Consider the following 16,120-nt stretch of genomic DNA (forward strand, 5'->3'; position numbering starts at 1 on the left):
CACACAACTTGCAGGTTCAACTTCTTTCTTTTTTTTTTATTAGCATTTGTCTTTCTCTATTGTCATATATTGGTAAATCCTCGAGTCCTTGCAAAATTAAGTTCCCAGAAATGTACAGCTTCTTCTTCTTCTTTTTTTTTTGTTTTTTTTGCCTTGTTCCCCCTCATCTGCGCAACCAGCTCATCACAGGACAGTCACACCCGGTCGCACCTCGGGCCTCAAAACCGACCGGGGCTCTCGGTGGCAAGGTTTACTCCGTTCTTTATTCATTATATATAAAAAAGAAAAAAAAATCAGGAAGGGGTGGTGGGAGGAAAGTGTAAATACGTCGGGTCTTGGATGAACTGAGGCGCTTCTTGGCGATGGTATATACAAAGAGGAAGTGCAGAGAGGGAGGGGGAAAGAAAAAGAGCGGGGAGGTGGTGTTGTTGTGATGATGATGATGATGATGATGATGAACGTCCCCTTCTCTCCTTGTGGCGTGGTCCCAAGTGGACAGAAGAAATCCCTGTATGGTCCACAAATCCCAGAATGCCTTGTGAGTGAGCGAAAGAGACCACTCGGGGTGAAATGGGTAAGGGCGTGAGGATAGGGGGCGTTAATTTTTCACAAAACATTCAGTTTCAGGGTCGGTTTTTGAACAGAACAGGTAGTAGAATCCGTTAACCAACCACCTTCGCCCCCGTTAACGCTCTTTTGTTTTGTTTTTTTTTTATTATAATACATGTATGTATAAGTGCTGTATATGTTTTCTTTATTGTTATTTTACAAGATTCCCTGATGGCCAGCGCAGAGAGAAACAGGAGGAGGAAGAAAAAAATAAAGAGGGGAGAAAAGGGGAGGCCTGTCCAATATTACATACAGTAGAAACCAGTGGTGGGAGGGAGGAGGGACGAGTTAAGGAAGGAAGGAAGGGGCGCAGTGCCTGGAATTGTCCACAGGGAGGAGCACTTTGTGTCTGGTCAGCCCCAAACAGATTGGAAGGCGGAGGAGACGGTGACAGGAGGGACGGAGAGAGTGGAGGAGGAAGAGGAGGGGAGGGGGGGGGGGCTGAGGGAGGACCAGGAGGAGAGGCATGTGTCCACCCTGTCAGTTTGTTGTTCTGTCGGGGGTTGTCGTCTTCTGTTGGTCGGCTGGTTTATTTGCTTGCTGGGTTGTTTGAGTGTTTGTAATCTCCTCGTCCTCCTCCTCCCCTCGTCCCTCCCGGGTTGAAGTGAGCGATCGGCGGAGTTTCTGACTGGCCCACGTCACTCCGGACAGGAGGACAGACGGTGTCTCTGAGGAGAGGAGGACAGGAAGGATAAGAACAACGCCACCAGAAGTCGGATTTTCTTCTCAAAGTCGTAGAATCCTCACTACCCCCAAGTTGAGTTTCCAAGATGGCCGCCCCATTTGTAAACAAATAAATAGAAGCTCCTGTAACCTTACGTTTATTATTGTTGCATTAAATCGGTCCTACAGACAGTATTTTTCCCACATACACATGTTGAAATGCTGTTGGAGTGTAATTTAAGTTTTTTCATGTGTTACATGGGAACTAAAAGTTCAAGTTGCGCTAACAACGGCTAAAAACAATAGTCTGGTAAAAACCAAAACAAACTGGGATTAATGCTGTTTTTTAGCTTAAATAGCCTAAATTTAATTTAGCATTATATAATAATATTAGTTAATATCAAGAATTTTAATTTCACTCAAAATATGTAAAAATTGAACACACCAAGTTTTATTTGGACAAGCATAGCGCTTTCATGGACGCCGCTATCTCGTTGTCTGAATGTCTTAACCTCGTGAGACCCAGCGTCCTCATATGGGGACATTAAGTTTTAGGTTTGTGGCAGCTTATTCTGCTTCATTTAGGCCTATTGTCCTCATAGGTGGACATTATAGTCTGCCATCTAGTGGTGGCAAAGGGTAGTCGGTGTAAGAACATGATAGCGAGTGTTTCAGTGGATTCATTCTGCAGGAGACTAAAGTGAACAGGGTGCAAAACCTCATCAAAGATTATGGTTGTTTAACTACTTCCTGTTTGAAGATGATTCTTGATTTTTAATACTTCGTAGGTCCAAATAATTCCATAATATCTTTTTTGACCCAATTTGTCTGAAGTACATATATAAAATGTGTATTTTAAGCGGCATTTAAAATTTCTGTGTGAACGCTGAAGAATATTAATATATATCGCAATATCATAATATCGCAATAATATATCGTATCGTGACTCACGTATCGTGATACGTATTGTATCGTGAAATCCTTGCCAATACCCACCCCTACTCACAACGACACAGGCTACGTAGTTACGGCGTCTAGGTAACATCTACATGAATGATTGCCACGTCCAAAAATTTCCCACCATTGTATCATCACAAGATGCTCGATGTTATTTACTCCTCCTGTCAGTGGTCATAATGTTGTGGCTGATTGGATCCGATTTTCGTCTGATTAGCAATAACTAAGGAAGCTCTACTGAGCTTTTTTTATTCCATACCTTATGTTAGCTTCTTTGCTTTGTTGTAGAGTGAGTCCACCACTTTGCTCATGTTCTGAATGGTCTCCAGCGCCGCCTCGTACGTCTTGTCCACCACCGGCTCATCGAAGACGATCAGGACGCCTTCGCCTTGGTCCAAAATACCTGTCGGGTCAGACACACACACACACACACACACAACAGTTAAGACACGACACGATACGTAGCTCTGCCTCAACATGTAGCGGAAAACACAGTTTAACTTCACGTACCGTGAAACTTCTTATCCAGGATCATCTGTGATAGTTTCCTCTCCACGTCTCCCTGCAGGGCAGACAAAGTCAAAACTATGAACTACTTAAAACGAGGAACTAGTTAATAATGAACATGACATCATGAGCTGGAGAAAATCTTACCTTAGAGAGTTTGATGAGGGAGGAAATGTGTGCTATCTGTTAGCAGAAAAAAAGAAAGAAAGAAGAAGAACGTTTTATTTTGGATTAATAAAAACACCACAAGTACCAGGTTCTGTATCTGAGTTGACAACAGATTATTACCTGGACCCTGGAGAAAGGCTCAATGACCCTGATGAGGTTCTGCTCCAGCAGGTTGTCGTACAGCTTGGTGAGGTGGGTGCTGATGATGGGGTCATCCCTCAGCTCTGCTTTGTACTCTGTTAATGCCTGGTACAGGTTTGGGAGATGATGACATTTTTAAATTTTAAGGGAGGAGAGCCTTAAATATTATTCTAAATTAATAAAAACAAAATGTGAGTTTTAAATCAAACTCGAACCTTTTCAAAGTCTGCGAGCGACCGGTTCTTGCTGGCTTGTGCCACACATTTCAGGGAGTCTGTCTGTAAGAGGAAGAAAAGGAAAAATGTATAAATTGAGCAGATATGGAAATTTTCTGAGAGAAATTCCCAAGGACTAGGGATGTAAGAATGCATAATCGATACAAATGTGATACAACTGAGATTAAAATGAATTACGATGCTCGTTTTAAACAGCAGAGGGTGTAATCTAGTTTTTTAGTTCACAGGTTTTCAGATGGGAGATGATATTCCTCAAAAAAAGAAAACATGTAAATCCCAAACTAGGAACACACGCAAGAATTAGTTTATGTATCTGAAGAGATTTTGTTAACCTCTGACCAATATCTGTTTTCAATTTTTTTAATTTAGAAGAGATACTTTTAAAAATGAAGACTAATACCTGTCTGCCTGCATACCGCAGAGCTAGCTTGCCGCTGATGAGGGCTTGGACATCCTCTGGTCTGTAACAAGAAAAAAAAAAAAAATATCCACACATCAGACACAGCGAGACAAAAACCTAAGACTCATTACTGGCGCTAAACATTTCAATGTCCAGTATCTCACTCACAAATTGAGCATGATTTTGCAGAGCAGCATGTATTTGAGGGCTGTGATGGCTCGGGGGCTGTCGATGGAGTCGTAGCCCTCAAAGGCCTCGTAGAAGTAAGAGTAAGCCGTCTTCCAGTCTTTCTCTTCTGCCGCGTGAATGATCCCTGAAGAAACACAGGAGACGCCATTTCTCACCGATCTTTTTCTTTCTTTTAATTTCAATTTTGAGATTTCTTACCATTTTGCTTCATTAACATGTTTTCTGTCAAACTAGTTTTAAAAAAAAAACATTAAAAATGCACATTTAGGTGTTCATTTTACTACACTTTGTCTGTCTTGTGCCTCTATTTTACTCCTCTAAATGTGAGGCACCGTTGTGAAGCTCTTTTTCTCCTGCAGAAGTCTGTCAGGTCCAAATATGGTCATGACCTTTCTATTGACAACCAATCGAGAAAGTAGAAAGGCAGATCTGAAGCTAAACTCGCACTCTCACTGGTTGGTGTCGATTTCTGACAACGTGATTCGTTCTTAAGCGTCACGTGACCGGATATTCTGCCGGTCTGTGTTTATCTGAGAGGGACATTTAAAAAATGCCATGAAGTCTTCTCTAAGAAAATAATTACAGGTCAAATTAGCAAGAAATCTGGCTGTAAATTGTCTTTGGTAAAAGGAGACGAAGGTGGAGACGATCAGCATTAGATCATCATTTACGTTTCACTCTTGAATGAATTTAACCTGATATTTTAATATTATATATGTTGATATGATCATATGATATGTTTTGAAGCACAAAAATAGATTTGGTTTTGGTATATGGGTTTTTTTTCTCAAAACTGCATTTTACTCTGAGCCAGAAATCTCCATTTCAGTAACACTTACACATCCCAAACTTTCCAGATTATTCCTCACTACATTCTGCAGGTATTTACAGAGGGGTTTGTTTCATACATCATCCACAGCCTGATTTATATAACATTTTAGTCCTGAAATTGTGGCAAAAATAGATTTTTTTGGACAGTATTTTGTGATTTATGGAATAGTAAAAAAAATTCCTCTGTAAATACCTGGAAATCTAATATCTTAACAAAATGAAACGAGAATTTTGAACCTCACTTTAGCCGTTATTTAGATTTCTGTTCTGGAAATGTATGCAAATATTTAATTAGACAACTCCTCATTTGCATATTTAAATATAAATTCACAGAAAACTCATCATACAAAGGATTATGTATTCATGTAAGTAATCATGTGGAGACGTTTCATGGTGTAATCCATCAGTTAAACCTTGTACTCTAACCACCTGCAGTGTCCAGTTACCTGACTGCATGTCTAAAGCTGCTTGTAGTTTGGGTGGGCAGTAGATGGCGTTGGCGGTCGTCCTGGCCGAGGTGAGAGCTGCGCGTGCCTTGGGCAGGTTACTGAGCGCGTGGTACGTCTTACTCTCCAGCAGCTGAACCTCCACCAGCAGGGCCTTGTCGTCCATCTTCTTCAGCTCCTGCAGCAACTGGGAGCCTGGACACGGAGGAACGTTTCAAAGTTTGTTTTTTTAGGTTCAAATGTGTGCATGAGAAAAATGAAAATATTAACCTCAGATCAAATGTTTCTATATCATATAATTTGATATAAATAATGGACTAATGCACAGGAAATCCAAAAAGAAGTCTATTATATACAGGTGCTGGCCAGTAAATTAGAATATCATCAAAAACTTGATTTATCTCAGTAATTCCATTCAAAAAGTGAAATTTGTACATTATATTCATGCAATGCACACAGACCGATGTATTTCCAATGTTTATTTCTTTTAATTTTGATATTTATAAGTGACAACTAATGAAAACTCCAAATTTGGCATCTCAAAAAATTAGAATATTGAAAAGGCCAATGAAAAAAAATGTTTTTTTAGAAATGTTGGCCAACTGAAAAGAATGAACATGAAAAGCATGCGCATGTATAGCACTCAATACTTAGTCGGGGCTCCTTTTGCCTCAATCACTGCATTAATGCGGCGTGGCATGGACTCGATCAGTCTGGCACTGCTCAGGTGTTATGAGAGCCCAGGTTGCTCTGATAGTCGTCTTCAGCTCCTCTGCATTGTTGGGTCTAGCGCATTGCATCTTCCGCTTCACAATACCCCATAGATGTTCTATGGGGTTAAGGTCAGGCGAGTTTGCTGGCCAATCAAGGACAGGGATACCATGGTCCTTGAACCAGGTACTGGTGGTTTTGGCACTGTGTGCAGGTGCCAAGTCCTGTTGAAAAGTGAAATCTGCATCTCCATAAAGTTGGTCAGCAGCAGGAAGCATGAAGTGCTCTAAAACTTCCTGGTAGACAGCTGCATTGACCTTGGACCTCAGGAAACAGAGTGTGCCAACACCGGCAGATGACATGGCACCCCACACCATCACTGACGGTGGAAACTTTACACTGGACCTCATGCAACGTGGATTCTGTGCTTCTCCGCTCTTCCTCCAGACTCTGGGTTCTTGATTTCCAAAGGAAATGCAAAATTTGCTTTCATCAGAAAACATAACTTTGGACCACTCAGCAGCAGTCCAGTCCTTTTTATCCTTGGCCCAGGCGAGACGCTTCTTACGCTGTTTCTTGTTCAAGAGTGGCTTGACACACGGAATGCGACAGCTGAATCCCATGTCTTTCATGCGTCTCTTCGTGGTGGTTCTTGAAGCGCTGACTCCAGCTGCAGTCCACTCTTTGTGGATCTCCCCCACATTTTTGAATGGGTTTGTCGTCACAATTCTCTGCAGGGTGCGGTTATCCCTAGAGCTTGTACACTTTTTTCTACCACATTTTTTCCGTCCCTTCGCCTGTCTGTTAATGTGCTTGGACACAGAGCTCTGCGAACAGCCAGCTTCTTTAGCAATCAACTTTTGTGTCTTGCCCTCCTTGTACAAGGTGTCAATGGTCGTCTTTTGGACAACTGTTAAATCAGAAGTCTTCCCCATGATTGTGGAGCCTTCAGAACAAGACTGAGGAACCTTTTAAAGGCCTTTGCAGGTGTTTTGAGTTAATCAGCTGATTAGTGTGGCACCAGGTGTCTTCTATATTGAGCCTTTTCAGAATATTCTAATTTTCTGAGATACTGAATTTGGTGTTTTCATTAGCTGTCAGTTGTAATAATAAAAATGAAAATGAATAAACACTTGAAATATATCACTATGTGTGGAAGGAAAGTATACAGTATACAAGTTTCACCTTTTGAATGGAATTACTGAGATAAATCAAGTTTTTGATGATATTCTAATTTACTGGCCAGCACCTGTACAGTATCCTCAACTAGTTGAGGACAAAAAGTTGCGAGGTCAAGTTGAAAAGAAGAAACCACCACACAAATAATATACAAGTTACAAGTAGGTAAATTAAAAACAGAAGATTTGACACTGACCGAGTTGTAGAGCCTCCTGGTAGCACTTTGTGTCGAAGTACAGTGAGATGAGTCGAGCCTGAGGAGAGAGGACACGTTATAGGATGTACTTTTATTTTTTATTTCAAATTTATGTACAGAACGTTAGTGCCACAAACAAAAGACAACAACAATAGGTAGAGAACAAAGGACAGGACAATGATGAGGACAATAAGACACTATAGCTAAACTGTCTGTATAGCTCATGTAAATCAGACTGTACATTTTTTGTAACTTTTTACTTCTGTACTATACTTACTAACTTAAATTGAATAATATACACCACAATGCGTTTGTTCTTTAGTCTCACCTCTAGAGCCTGTCTGAGGAAGGTCCTCTTCTCCGCCTTGGCCCACTCTATGCACTCCAGGCAGAGCTCCACCTCCTGACCCGTGGCGGCCTCCATGTCCAGGAACAGGTCCAGGAGGGAGCGGACCAGCCGGGCTGCCTTGGCCTTGGAGATGGAGTTGAGGAAGGGGCGCACATACTTCAGCAGGCCCCCGAGCTCTGGGGAGGGTTGTGAATGTTCCAGTGAGTAATGGAAAAGCAGTAAAGGCAGCAGCCTCATAATCCACTAAAGTGTGTTGCCTTAAAAGCAGTGGTCTCATAATTCAGTAAAGATCTTTATCTCTACAGACACAGGTTTATTCCATTCAGGAAGCAGATTTTATTGACTAGCTGCTACTGGTTGGACGTGTTATAACAACTATAAGCAAGTTTCCAACAGGAAGTTTAAACCTTCACCAGCTACAACTACGTCCCAGTCGAGTTTTACATAATACAGAGCATCGCCGATACCGTTTATAAAGGCTTTTCTCATCTTACATGTGCACCGTGCCACTGGATTAATTCAACAAATAGTTCTGTTGAAGCTAATGCCGAGTGGAGGATGCAACGTTCAGCGTTTGTTGTAAATTTTGCATATGGTGAACCAAGATGATGATTTTTCTTCGTCTACATATTTTTTTTGGGCAGCTTTGACTTAATTTACACCATAAAACACAAAAGGAAGAATGACAGACCTTAAAATAAATAAAGACAAAAAGATGGGGCTTGGGTGAAGCCCAGATACCGATCAGGAGATCCCTAAACCTAATACCACAACGTTTGGGTCGATATATTTATTAAAAGGCTGCCAAACATCCTTTATGCCAGGTTCACCTACTAAAGGTTCTTTTATAGTGCGGGAGAAAGACGTCGTAACCTACACCGGTGGGAGGGATTCACACTTTTGCATTCGTTCGTTTTGTTTCTATGTTCTGATTCACTTTCAACAACAGCGATGGACACTTTCACCGATATTTCAGCCGAATTTCGCCGAACAAAAGAGTCGTACAAATGTCTGTATCTACGAACCTCCTAGTTAACGTTACTGATTCTGTATTGATCCAAAACAATCAATCAATCAATCGACCTCTGCTCTTCAGAGATCAGTCTCTTATGGGAGTAAAAATAAAAAAACTTTGCTCTATTTTTGAGCTGCTCGCAGCCCTGCAGCTTCTACAATGACACAATATGTCAGGTCGTCAAGTGACAAATTCAGAATGCGACAGGCAAGAACATCAACGTCATGGTCCTGTTCACATCGATGCCAAGCTGATAAAATACCAGGCTGATTGCTTTGCTTTGCTTTGAGTTGACACAGAGGCTACGGTGCTAACGCAGAGCCTGGACATCAAGAGCTGTGATTGGTCCGCTTGGTACGGCTGCTTCTCCTTCTCCACAATTTTCAAATTGATTGTTTTGGATTAATAAAGAATCTGTAAAGTTAACTGAGGAGACATTTGTACAACTCGTGTTTGGTGAAATTTTGGAGGAAGTTTCAGAAACAAAAATGAACCTGACTTGCAAAAAAAAAAAAGACAGCGCCGACTAGCAATGTTGTAACAGAGTGAGTCAGACTGATGAGCTCACACTGGTGTAGGCTACATGCTAATGTTACCGTTAAAGTGAATCCCAGTGCTAACTCAGTGCTAACTCAACTCTTCATGTTTCTTCATGTTTAACTGTGGCCAGCTCCTCAGGCAGTAAGTGTTTTGCTGAACTTTCATCGACGCTGTGTGTGTGTGTGTGGGGCTTGGTGAAACGTGACCATTACCTGCAGCCTGTCCCGTCTTCGCCAGCAGCCCCCCCAGCTCCAGGATGCTCTGCTCTTTAACGCGCACCGCCTCCTCATCGCAGTCCTGGATGTCCCGCTTCACTACAACAAGATGACGATGACGGTGATGTAATCTGATACTCGAAGACATGAATCAACGCGGTGCACAAACGCCGGAAACGCTGGTGTCGCGTTCCTGCGTCTGTCCGGTCTCAAGTTATATCGTGGATAAATATCACTGGTTTCAATTTAAGCGGTGCACAGCTGAGCTTAAACTGAGAACACAAATGAGCATCATGCTACAAGCAGCGTGATGCTGGGACTAGTTTTATCTGGTAATTTGTAATAATCACTGAGGATGTCTGGGTTTTTACTTCGCTGCTGTTTTCTGCCTCTTGTCACTCAAGATTTATGGAGGATGCAATAATATTCAAAGTTTGGAGAGAAGTTTGGGTGCAAAGTCAAGATGTTGCTGTACTATTCACACATGTAAAGGGATGAAATCATTAAATCAAACATTAAAGTGTTAATCGGCAAAGGTGGGGCTAATTTAAATACCACCTTCCCCGGGATCGTTAGTATCAAAAAATATATTTCTTATTATATCTGCAAAGTAACGAGAAAGTAGCAGAGGCAGATCATTAATTAGAGTAAAACACAGTGTGTTTATCCCGTGCGAATGAAACACATACGTAGGGGGAAATATCTCAATCACAGGACATCCCAGTTAAAACTAATCCCAGGAGAAAAAGGGCTTTACACTTAAATGATCTTTAAAGATTCACGAGGGAAAACGTTTGGTGACAGGACCTTAGATACAGATAAAAATAATACACTTTGAAACAAGAAAAAGGACAGATAAAAATAAAATATCTGTATTACCCGGTAAAATAAAAGAGACAATGGTGTAAGCAAAACATGTACATAATTATCATTGTGTTTGTTTTGTGAATGATGGGCTGTGCTCTCGTGGCTGCACAGACCGTGGAAACAATCTTCCTGTTAAGAACAAATAAAACACTTATCTATCCATCTATTTATCTATCGAGCTTATCTGTCATCCAGGTCGCTGTCAAATGAATGAGCCAAGGAGGGGGAGCTAACGTTAGCTTTGCCGATAACAGATACCGTAGCCGGTGCGCTGCTGACTCACTGTGCAAAGTAGGGACGTGCGTATCGATCCAGAAACACCGATACTTCCGATTCCAGACGTGTTTATTTATTTATTTATTTTTTTTTTACGATCGCTCTTCACAGCAAAATATCGATACCAAATTCAATTTCGAAAGAAATATTAATACTTTTATGACACAGAAAAAAGGGATTTCCCCTCCCACACACACACACACCTGAGCTGAGAGAAACCTCTATGATGGGAGCCCTTAAATTCAGAGACAGGCAGGATATATCCAGGAATAAAGTAAAAAATACATCATAATGTCCATCCCAGGCGTATACACTTATAGGTCATGTCAGCATTGTGTTGTTTCTTAACAAACACATACAAATGGGAAATGATAAAGAATGTAAAATGTGACCTTGGTTGTCAAAGTTCAAGTTCTGTCAAATTCTAACCTGAAGACCACTCTGTCTGGTCCAAGATCAATTATATCAAACTCAGAGAAACTGTTCTTATTTTTAATTATCTATTTTTTTTAATATGATTTGCTCAAGTGAATCTCAGCTGACTTGTTGATTTGCACTGACTGTCCTTAAATTGCTCTGATTAAAAAGAAGTCTGATATTTGGCTGGTTGTTTAATTCTCATACAAACGGATAGAATCATAATTTTATAATTAAATTAACAAATGTTCATTGTAAAAGTCATTATTTTCACACGCATGTAAAAGTACCTATAACGGTATCGGGATATTTAGCCTTGGTATTGCTTGGTATCGGATCGAAAGGGAAAATAGTGGTATCGCACATCCCTAGGAGGAAGAAAAAAAAAAGACACGGCCATAGACCTGGGCTAGCTCACCTAGCCTAGCTTACCGTTGCTTAGCCGCTATGTGGCTACAAGGGAAGCTAACTAATGCTAACTAACTAGCTGCTCCTCGACTGATGGAGATAAGTGAACCGTTCGTGTCCGAGCGTAAAAATCCTCCCCCTCCAAAGCCGTGCCGTGTCGGTTATATTTACCTATTGAATGTAGGATATCGATAGAGGCGTTCCGGTCTGTTCCAAGAAGAGACTGTGCTCTCTGAAACTCAGCCACCGCCGCGGCTGCCATCTTTCCTCTGCTCCGCTCCGCTGCCCCGTTGTGTTCCGGTCCGGATGTTGACATGGTCGGTGCAACGCCGCCCCCTGCAGGTGGCGGCGGGTACCGCCTGCCTACAAATGCTCACTCTTTGTCGGCCACACAGCGGAATCCGAATACTTTATTAACATTAATAAAAGGGAAATAAAACTTTATTAAGCCTTACAGGAAATTGTTTTTGTTGCTGTTACTCCCATAAAGTGACAGTTTCAATGTGACAGAGTCAAATACAAAATAGGATAAAGTAATATATGAAAAAAAAAATATAAAAACATGAAGAATTAAGAAAAAAACAATATTGCAGTGATCACAGTATAACAGAGGCAAATGGTTACAATAAATACAGTCAATTAATAAAACCTTCACAACAAGTGAATGCCATTCAAAGTGCTTTACATTTTGATTGACAAATATATATATATATATATATATATATATATATATATATATAAAATAAAAAGTGGATCAAACAGCAACAAAAAAAGGCCATGGAGACACTGTAAAAAGTATAAATTAAAATAATAAAAGATCAATATCAATAAATAGAAATATAAAATTGATAAAATATAAAAACAAGATGTAAGATATAAGAACATTACAAATAGAATGAAGTAAAATGCAGGACAGAAATAAAGAATCAAATATAGAAACTCTGAAAATTAAGATAGCAATAAAAAATTAATAACAACAACTAAATAAAAATGGGAGAATATAAAGCTGTAAAACAGCATAAAATAACTATAAGACAAAAGCCAAATTAAAGAGATGTGTGTTTAGCCAATGTTTAAAATGTTTGAATAAAAAGAAAGTCTGAAGTCTAGTGTAGATGTGTGTGAGTGAGGATGAGGGGAAGGAGATGTTATGAGGAGTTCAGCAGTAGAAGCAGAGTTCATTCATTTAAAATTGTGGCCCCTGGACAAAACTGAGTTGTATTTTAATCAACTCTGAGGCGATTTACTGGCCCACAACAGTTTACAGTTCCTAACTTTAGGGTTTGATTTTGCAGCTGCAGATATGTGCATCACTTCTAGTAATTTAGATGAGTTGCATGCAGAGAAATCTTTTATAGCAAACACAACTGTAATTTTTCAGCAAATATAAAACAGACATTTATTTGTTTGCAGCTTTGCATGTCTGCAGGTGGAGTGAGATCCAGGTGGCTCATTTCTAAAAGGCCTGAGGTGTGATCACATTAGTTTACTGTGCCTAAAGGTCCATACACAGATTATTCTTCAGAATATACAACCATGACACAGTCTATGACATTCACAAAAAGGAAAGATAAACCCCCATTAGCAGCATAGCTAACAAATTTTCCAGGACTTTTTCAGACCAAGAGAAGTCTTTTGCATTAATGCACCGTGTTCAGATGACTCAAATGTTACTGGAATTATTTGGGAAAAGTTACGGTAGTTTGTGCAGACTGATGCATGAATTCTGAGCCATTTGATGAGCTCTTGAAGATAATATGAGACCATCTGTCTGAAAGTTGGGGCTGAACAGGAAGAGATCCTAAGTGCTCTAACAAATCCAGCAAGGAGCAGCTCAAAAAAGAGAAACTGCAGGGTCATGAATCTGCTCAGGTTTAAATCCCTGGAAATGTGGAGGGATTTGGAGCTAAGGCAGAAACTCAGGGGGTAACAGTAAAATAGAGGACACCAGCTTCCTAGATTTAATATCAAAATATTCTTTATTTCACAAAATATACAACACACACACACAAATAAAGTCAAAACCTCCCATATAAAGTCACCCTGACAGTCTGGACTCACAAGACAATGGACAGGTAGTCGCACACCTGAAAGCAGAGAGAACAAGAACAGTGTTTGTTTGGAAACGATACAAAATAACACGTTGCACTTAAGCCATGACCCAAATTTAGCGTGTTTAGTTTTGTACGACTCTACCTTGCAACTTATCATCAGGTTGGGGGAGCTTTCCGTGTTGGGAGCTACAAAGAAAACAGGGTTGTGGAGACAGTCGTCCATGTGCTCCGACATTCTGGACTCCAGAAGACGCTGCAGGACATCGAAGGTGATGTTTCGTTTCTATGGAAAAGATTAAGAACATTACACAACTTTAGCCAAAGACAAAACCTTCATGCAGCTTTGTTTATACGCTCATCTACTGCAAATCCAAAGTAGAACCATAGATGTTAACCCACAACTGACATCACTGTAATATTTCACGATAAAACCAAATATATTTTAATTAACAAACCTTAGTGTTTATATAAAGTCCACATATGCAGGAGATGAAATGGCTGTTGACGTTCAAGTTGTTCCTGCAAGATTAAGAAACATATTTGTGCATCTTTGCCACTACAATGCAAATTATAACATAATGGAGAAGAGAGCAATGGATTTTGGAGTCTGGTAAAGAAATATTATGTGTTAAAAGTTGTTGGACTTACATGTGACATATGGGGCAAATAATATGCATCTCCTCCATCCCCTCCACGACGGACGATATGTACTGCTGCTCAAACTGCAGGTTCCTCTCGTACTCTTCAATAATAGACATTTCTGTAGCGCCAAGGGAAACAAGCGCGGCTTTAACACGGGCTAAAAACATCGACTACAGATCTGAAGATGAAGCCCGTAGAGATTTGTTTATGATTCTGGTTTGAAAGTCGTTTATGGATATGAATTACCGTGAGACATGAGCTCCTGTTGGATTTCATCAAGCACCGCCAGCTCATCGTACTCCTTCGTGAGACTGAACATCTGTCAACAAGAAAAGGGGAACCAGTTCATTAAGCGCCAACACGCAGGTGTCAAACATAAAGCCCGCGCGCCAAAAGGGGCTCCCCAGAGCATCTGATCCGGCCCCGTGGGATGAATTTGCAAAAGATTTTCCAGTAAAAGTAAAACTACACAGAAATTGCACGTGTTTTTCCCTTTAGAAATGTCCGGGTTGTTCATTACATATTTTGTAAAAGTGCATTTTGTTACATGTAAACACTTCCATAATGTATTTTTTCCCACTAAAACATAGGGAAACATTCAAAACTGTCGTTATTTATAGGTTAAAAGGAGATTTTTTTGGAACCAGCACCCTCAGTGTTATTTCTCTTTAAGGCATCAGGTCGTGGCTGCTGGACTGAACATAAACTGTATTTGTGTTTTGTTACCTCTGATCATCAGGAACGTTAGTTGAAACACAAATAACATGGGATATATCACAGTTTGAGACTTTTAAAGACCATTATGGGTTAAAGAAAAGACGGAGAGAGACCGACCTCTGTCAACCCCTCTGGCCCCCACAGCGACGGTAGCCTCCGGTCCTCAGACTGCAGGGCGCTCCACTCCTCCTCCATCACCTCCTGGACGATGGTGGAGGCCCCGGAGCCGCTTCGCTGCTGATTCTCTCCCGCCTGTCGGTATCTGTCGAGCAGTCTGGACCGGCTGTTTTTCAGCCTGTCTATACATCGCTTTAAAAGACCAAACAAAAAAACAGAGCAGCATGACGCCGAAGTCGAAGCATAACGAGCAGATAGCCGACATGCTAACTAGCCAGGTAGCTAGCTATCGTTCAATTACTCACTTTTCTGTACGTGTCTTTCCATGGCGGAGTCGTGCCTTTATAAAGTGAGCGGTGTCTGTGCAGAGCGTCCATTAAAAGTGCTGTTAGTGTTGGACAAGTTAGCATAAATAAGAAGGTAGTGTTACTGACCGACTACAGTCGGAGTATGTCTATAATCAAACCATTTCAGCTTTTAACCGCGCATGCCCCGGAAGTATATGTGCGCAGCCGCGAATTGCATGATGGGTGATGTAGTTTATCTGTACCAAGACATAAACCCGCCGTCAAATGATAAAATAAAATAAAATAAAATAAAATAAAATAAAATAAATAACACATTTGGCCTGCAAATAAAACATTTCGAGCAGACTATTCTGGCTTTTATTATTATTATTATTGTTGTTGTTATTATTATGATTATTATTACTGGGACTTTAATTTGGCATTTCAGAAAGAGAGAGAGTTTTTACTTAAGGTCAGACAAATTATCGGAGTAGTATGTGTTATTTCTGAGTATCTTGCACATAATTTGCGGCTTCTTACCAATTTACAGTATGAAATACCAATTTAACATACCATCCTGTGGGTCACTGTGGCAGAGAAAGAAAAAAGAAAATCCTGGGCCCCTCTCAGCCTCCATAACATATGGTTTTATTGCATAGCTAAGTAAAAATCAGTAGATTCAAGTTTCGAGATCACTTTATTTATCCGCACAGAGGAATTATTTTGTCCAAGGAGTCGTGAGATGAGAAAAACACATATGAACAATGCATAAAAATAAAATAAAATAAGAATAAGGTAGAGGCAAAATGTACAAAAAATGTACAGTCCTACTTACATAAAATATATAGTAAATAAGACATTTCGCTAAAGTGTCTTTTGTGCAAGTGTGTGGCAGACAGTGCGATCAGCCAGGCCATTAGTTTAACCACAGTTAGCGTTGCGTATGCTAATGGCTGTGGAGATGAATGACCTCCTGAAGAGCT

At 40.5% G+C, this 16,120-nt stretch overlaps 2 protein-coding genes across 2 annotated transcripts; both read right to left on the reverse strand.

The window, feature by feature from the left end:
* Positions 1 to 21: 21 nt before the first annotated feature.
* LOC124997795 (26S proteasome non-ATPase regulatory subunit 11A) lies at positions 22 to 11,642 on the reverse strand. The gene is made up of 13 exons (XM_047571792.1): positions 11,492 to 11,642; positions 9,350 to 9,451; positions 7,562 to 7,758; positions 7,234 to 7,291; positions 5,148 to 5,342; positions 3,850 to 3,994; positions 3,682 to 3,742; positions 3,261 to 3,323; positions 3,025 to 3,150; positions 2,884 to 2,919; positions 2,740 to 2,791; positions 2,489 to 2,632; positions 22 to 1,277 (listed from the first exon to the last, which is right to left on the reverse strand). Exons 1-12 carry the CDS (start codon positions 11,634 to 11,636, stop codon positions 2,490 to 2,492), a joined length of 1,323 nt encoding a protein of 440 aa, XP_047427748.1. The 5' UTR covers positions 11,637 to 11,642; the 3' UTR covers positions 22 to 1,277; position 2,489.
* A 1,638-nt stretch (positions 11,643 to 13,280) lies between these two features.
* Positions 13,281 to 15,354, reverse strand: rpain (RPA interacting protein). Its single transcript, XM_047572066.1, has 7 exons — positions 15,156 to 15,354; positions 14,851 to 15,042; positions 14,263 to 14,335; positions 14,023 to 14,134; positions 13,830 to 13,893; positions 13,517 to 13,657; positions 13,281 to 13,407 (listed from the first exon to the last, which is right to left on the reverse strand). Exons 1-7 carry the CDS (start codon positions 15,258 to 15,260, stop codon positions 13,378 to 13,380), a joined length of 717 nt encoding a protein of 238 aa, XP_047428022.1. The 5' UTR covers positions 15,261 to 15,354; the 3' UTR covers positions 13,281 to 13,377.
* Between the last annotated feature and the right edge of the window lie 766 nt (positions 15,355 to 16,120).

This window comes from Mugil cephalus, chromosome 20 (assembly GCF_022458985.1).
Source record: "Mugil cephalus isolate CIBA_MC_2020 chromosome 20, CIBA_Mcephalus_1.1, whole genome shotgun sequence".
In the NCBI taxonomy this organism is placed as follows: domain Eukaryota; kingdom Metazoa; phylum Chordata; class Actinopteri; order Mugiliformes; family Mugilidae; genus Mugil; species Mugil cephalus.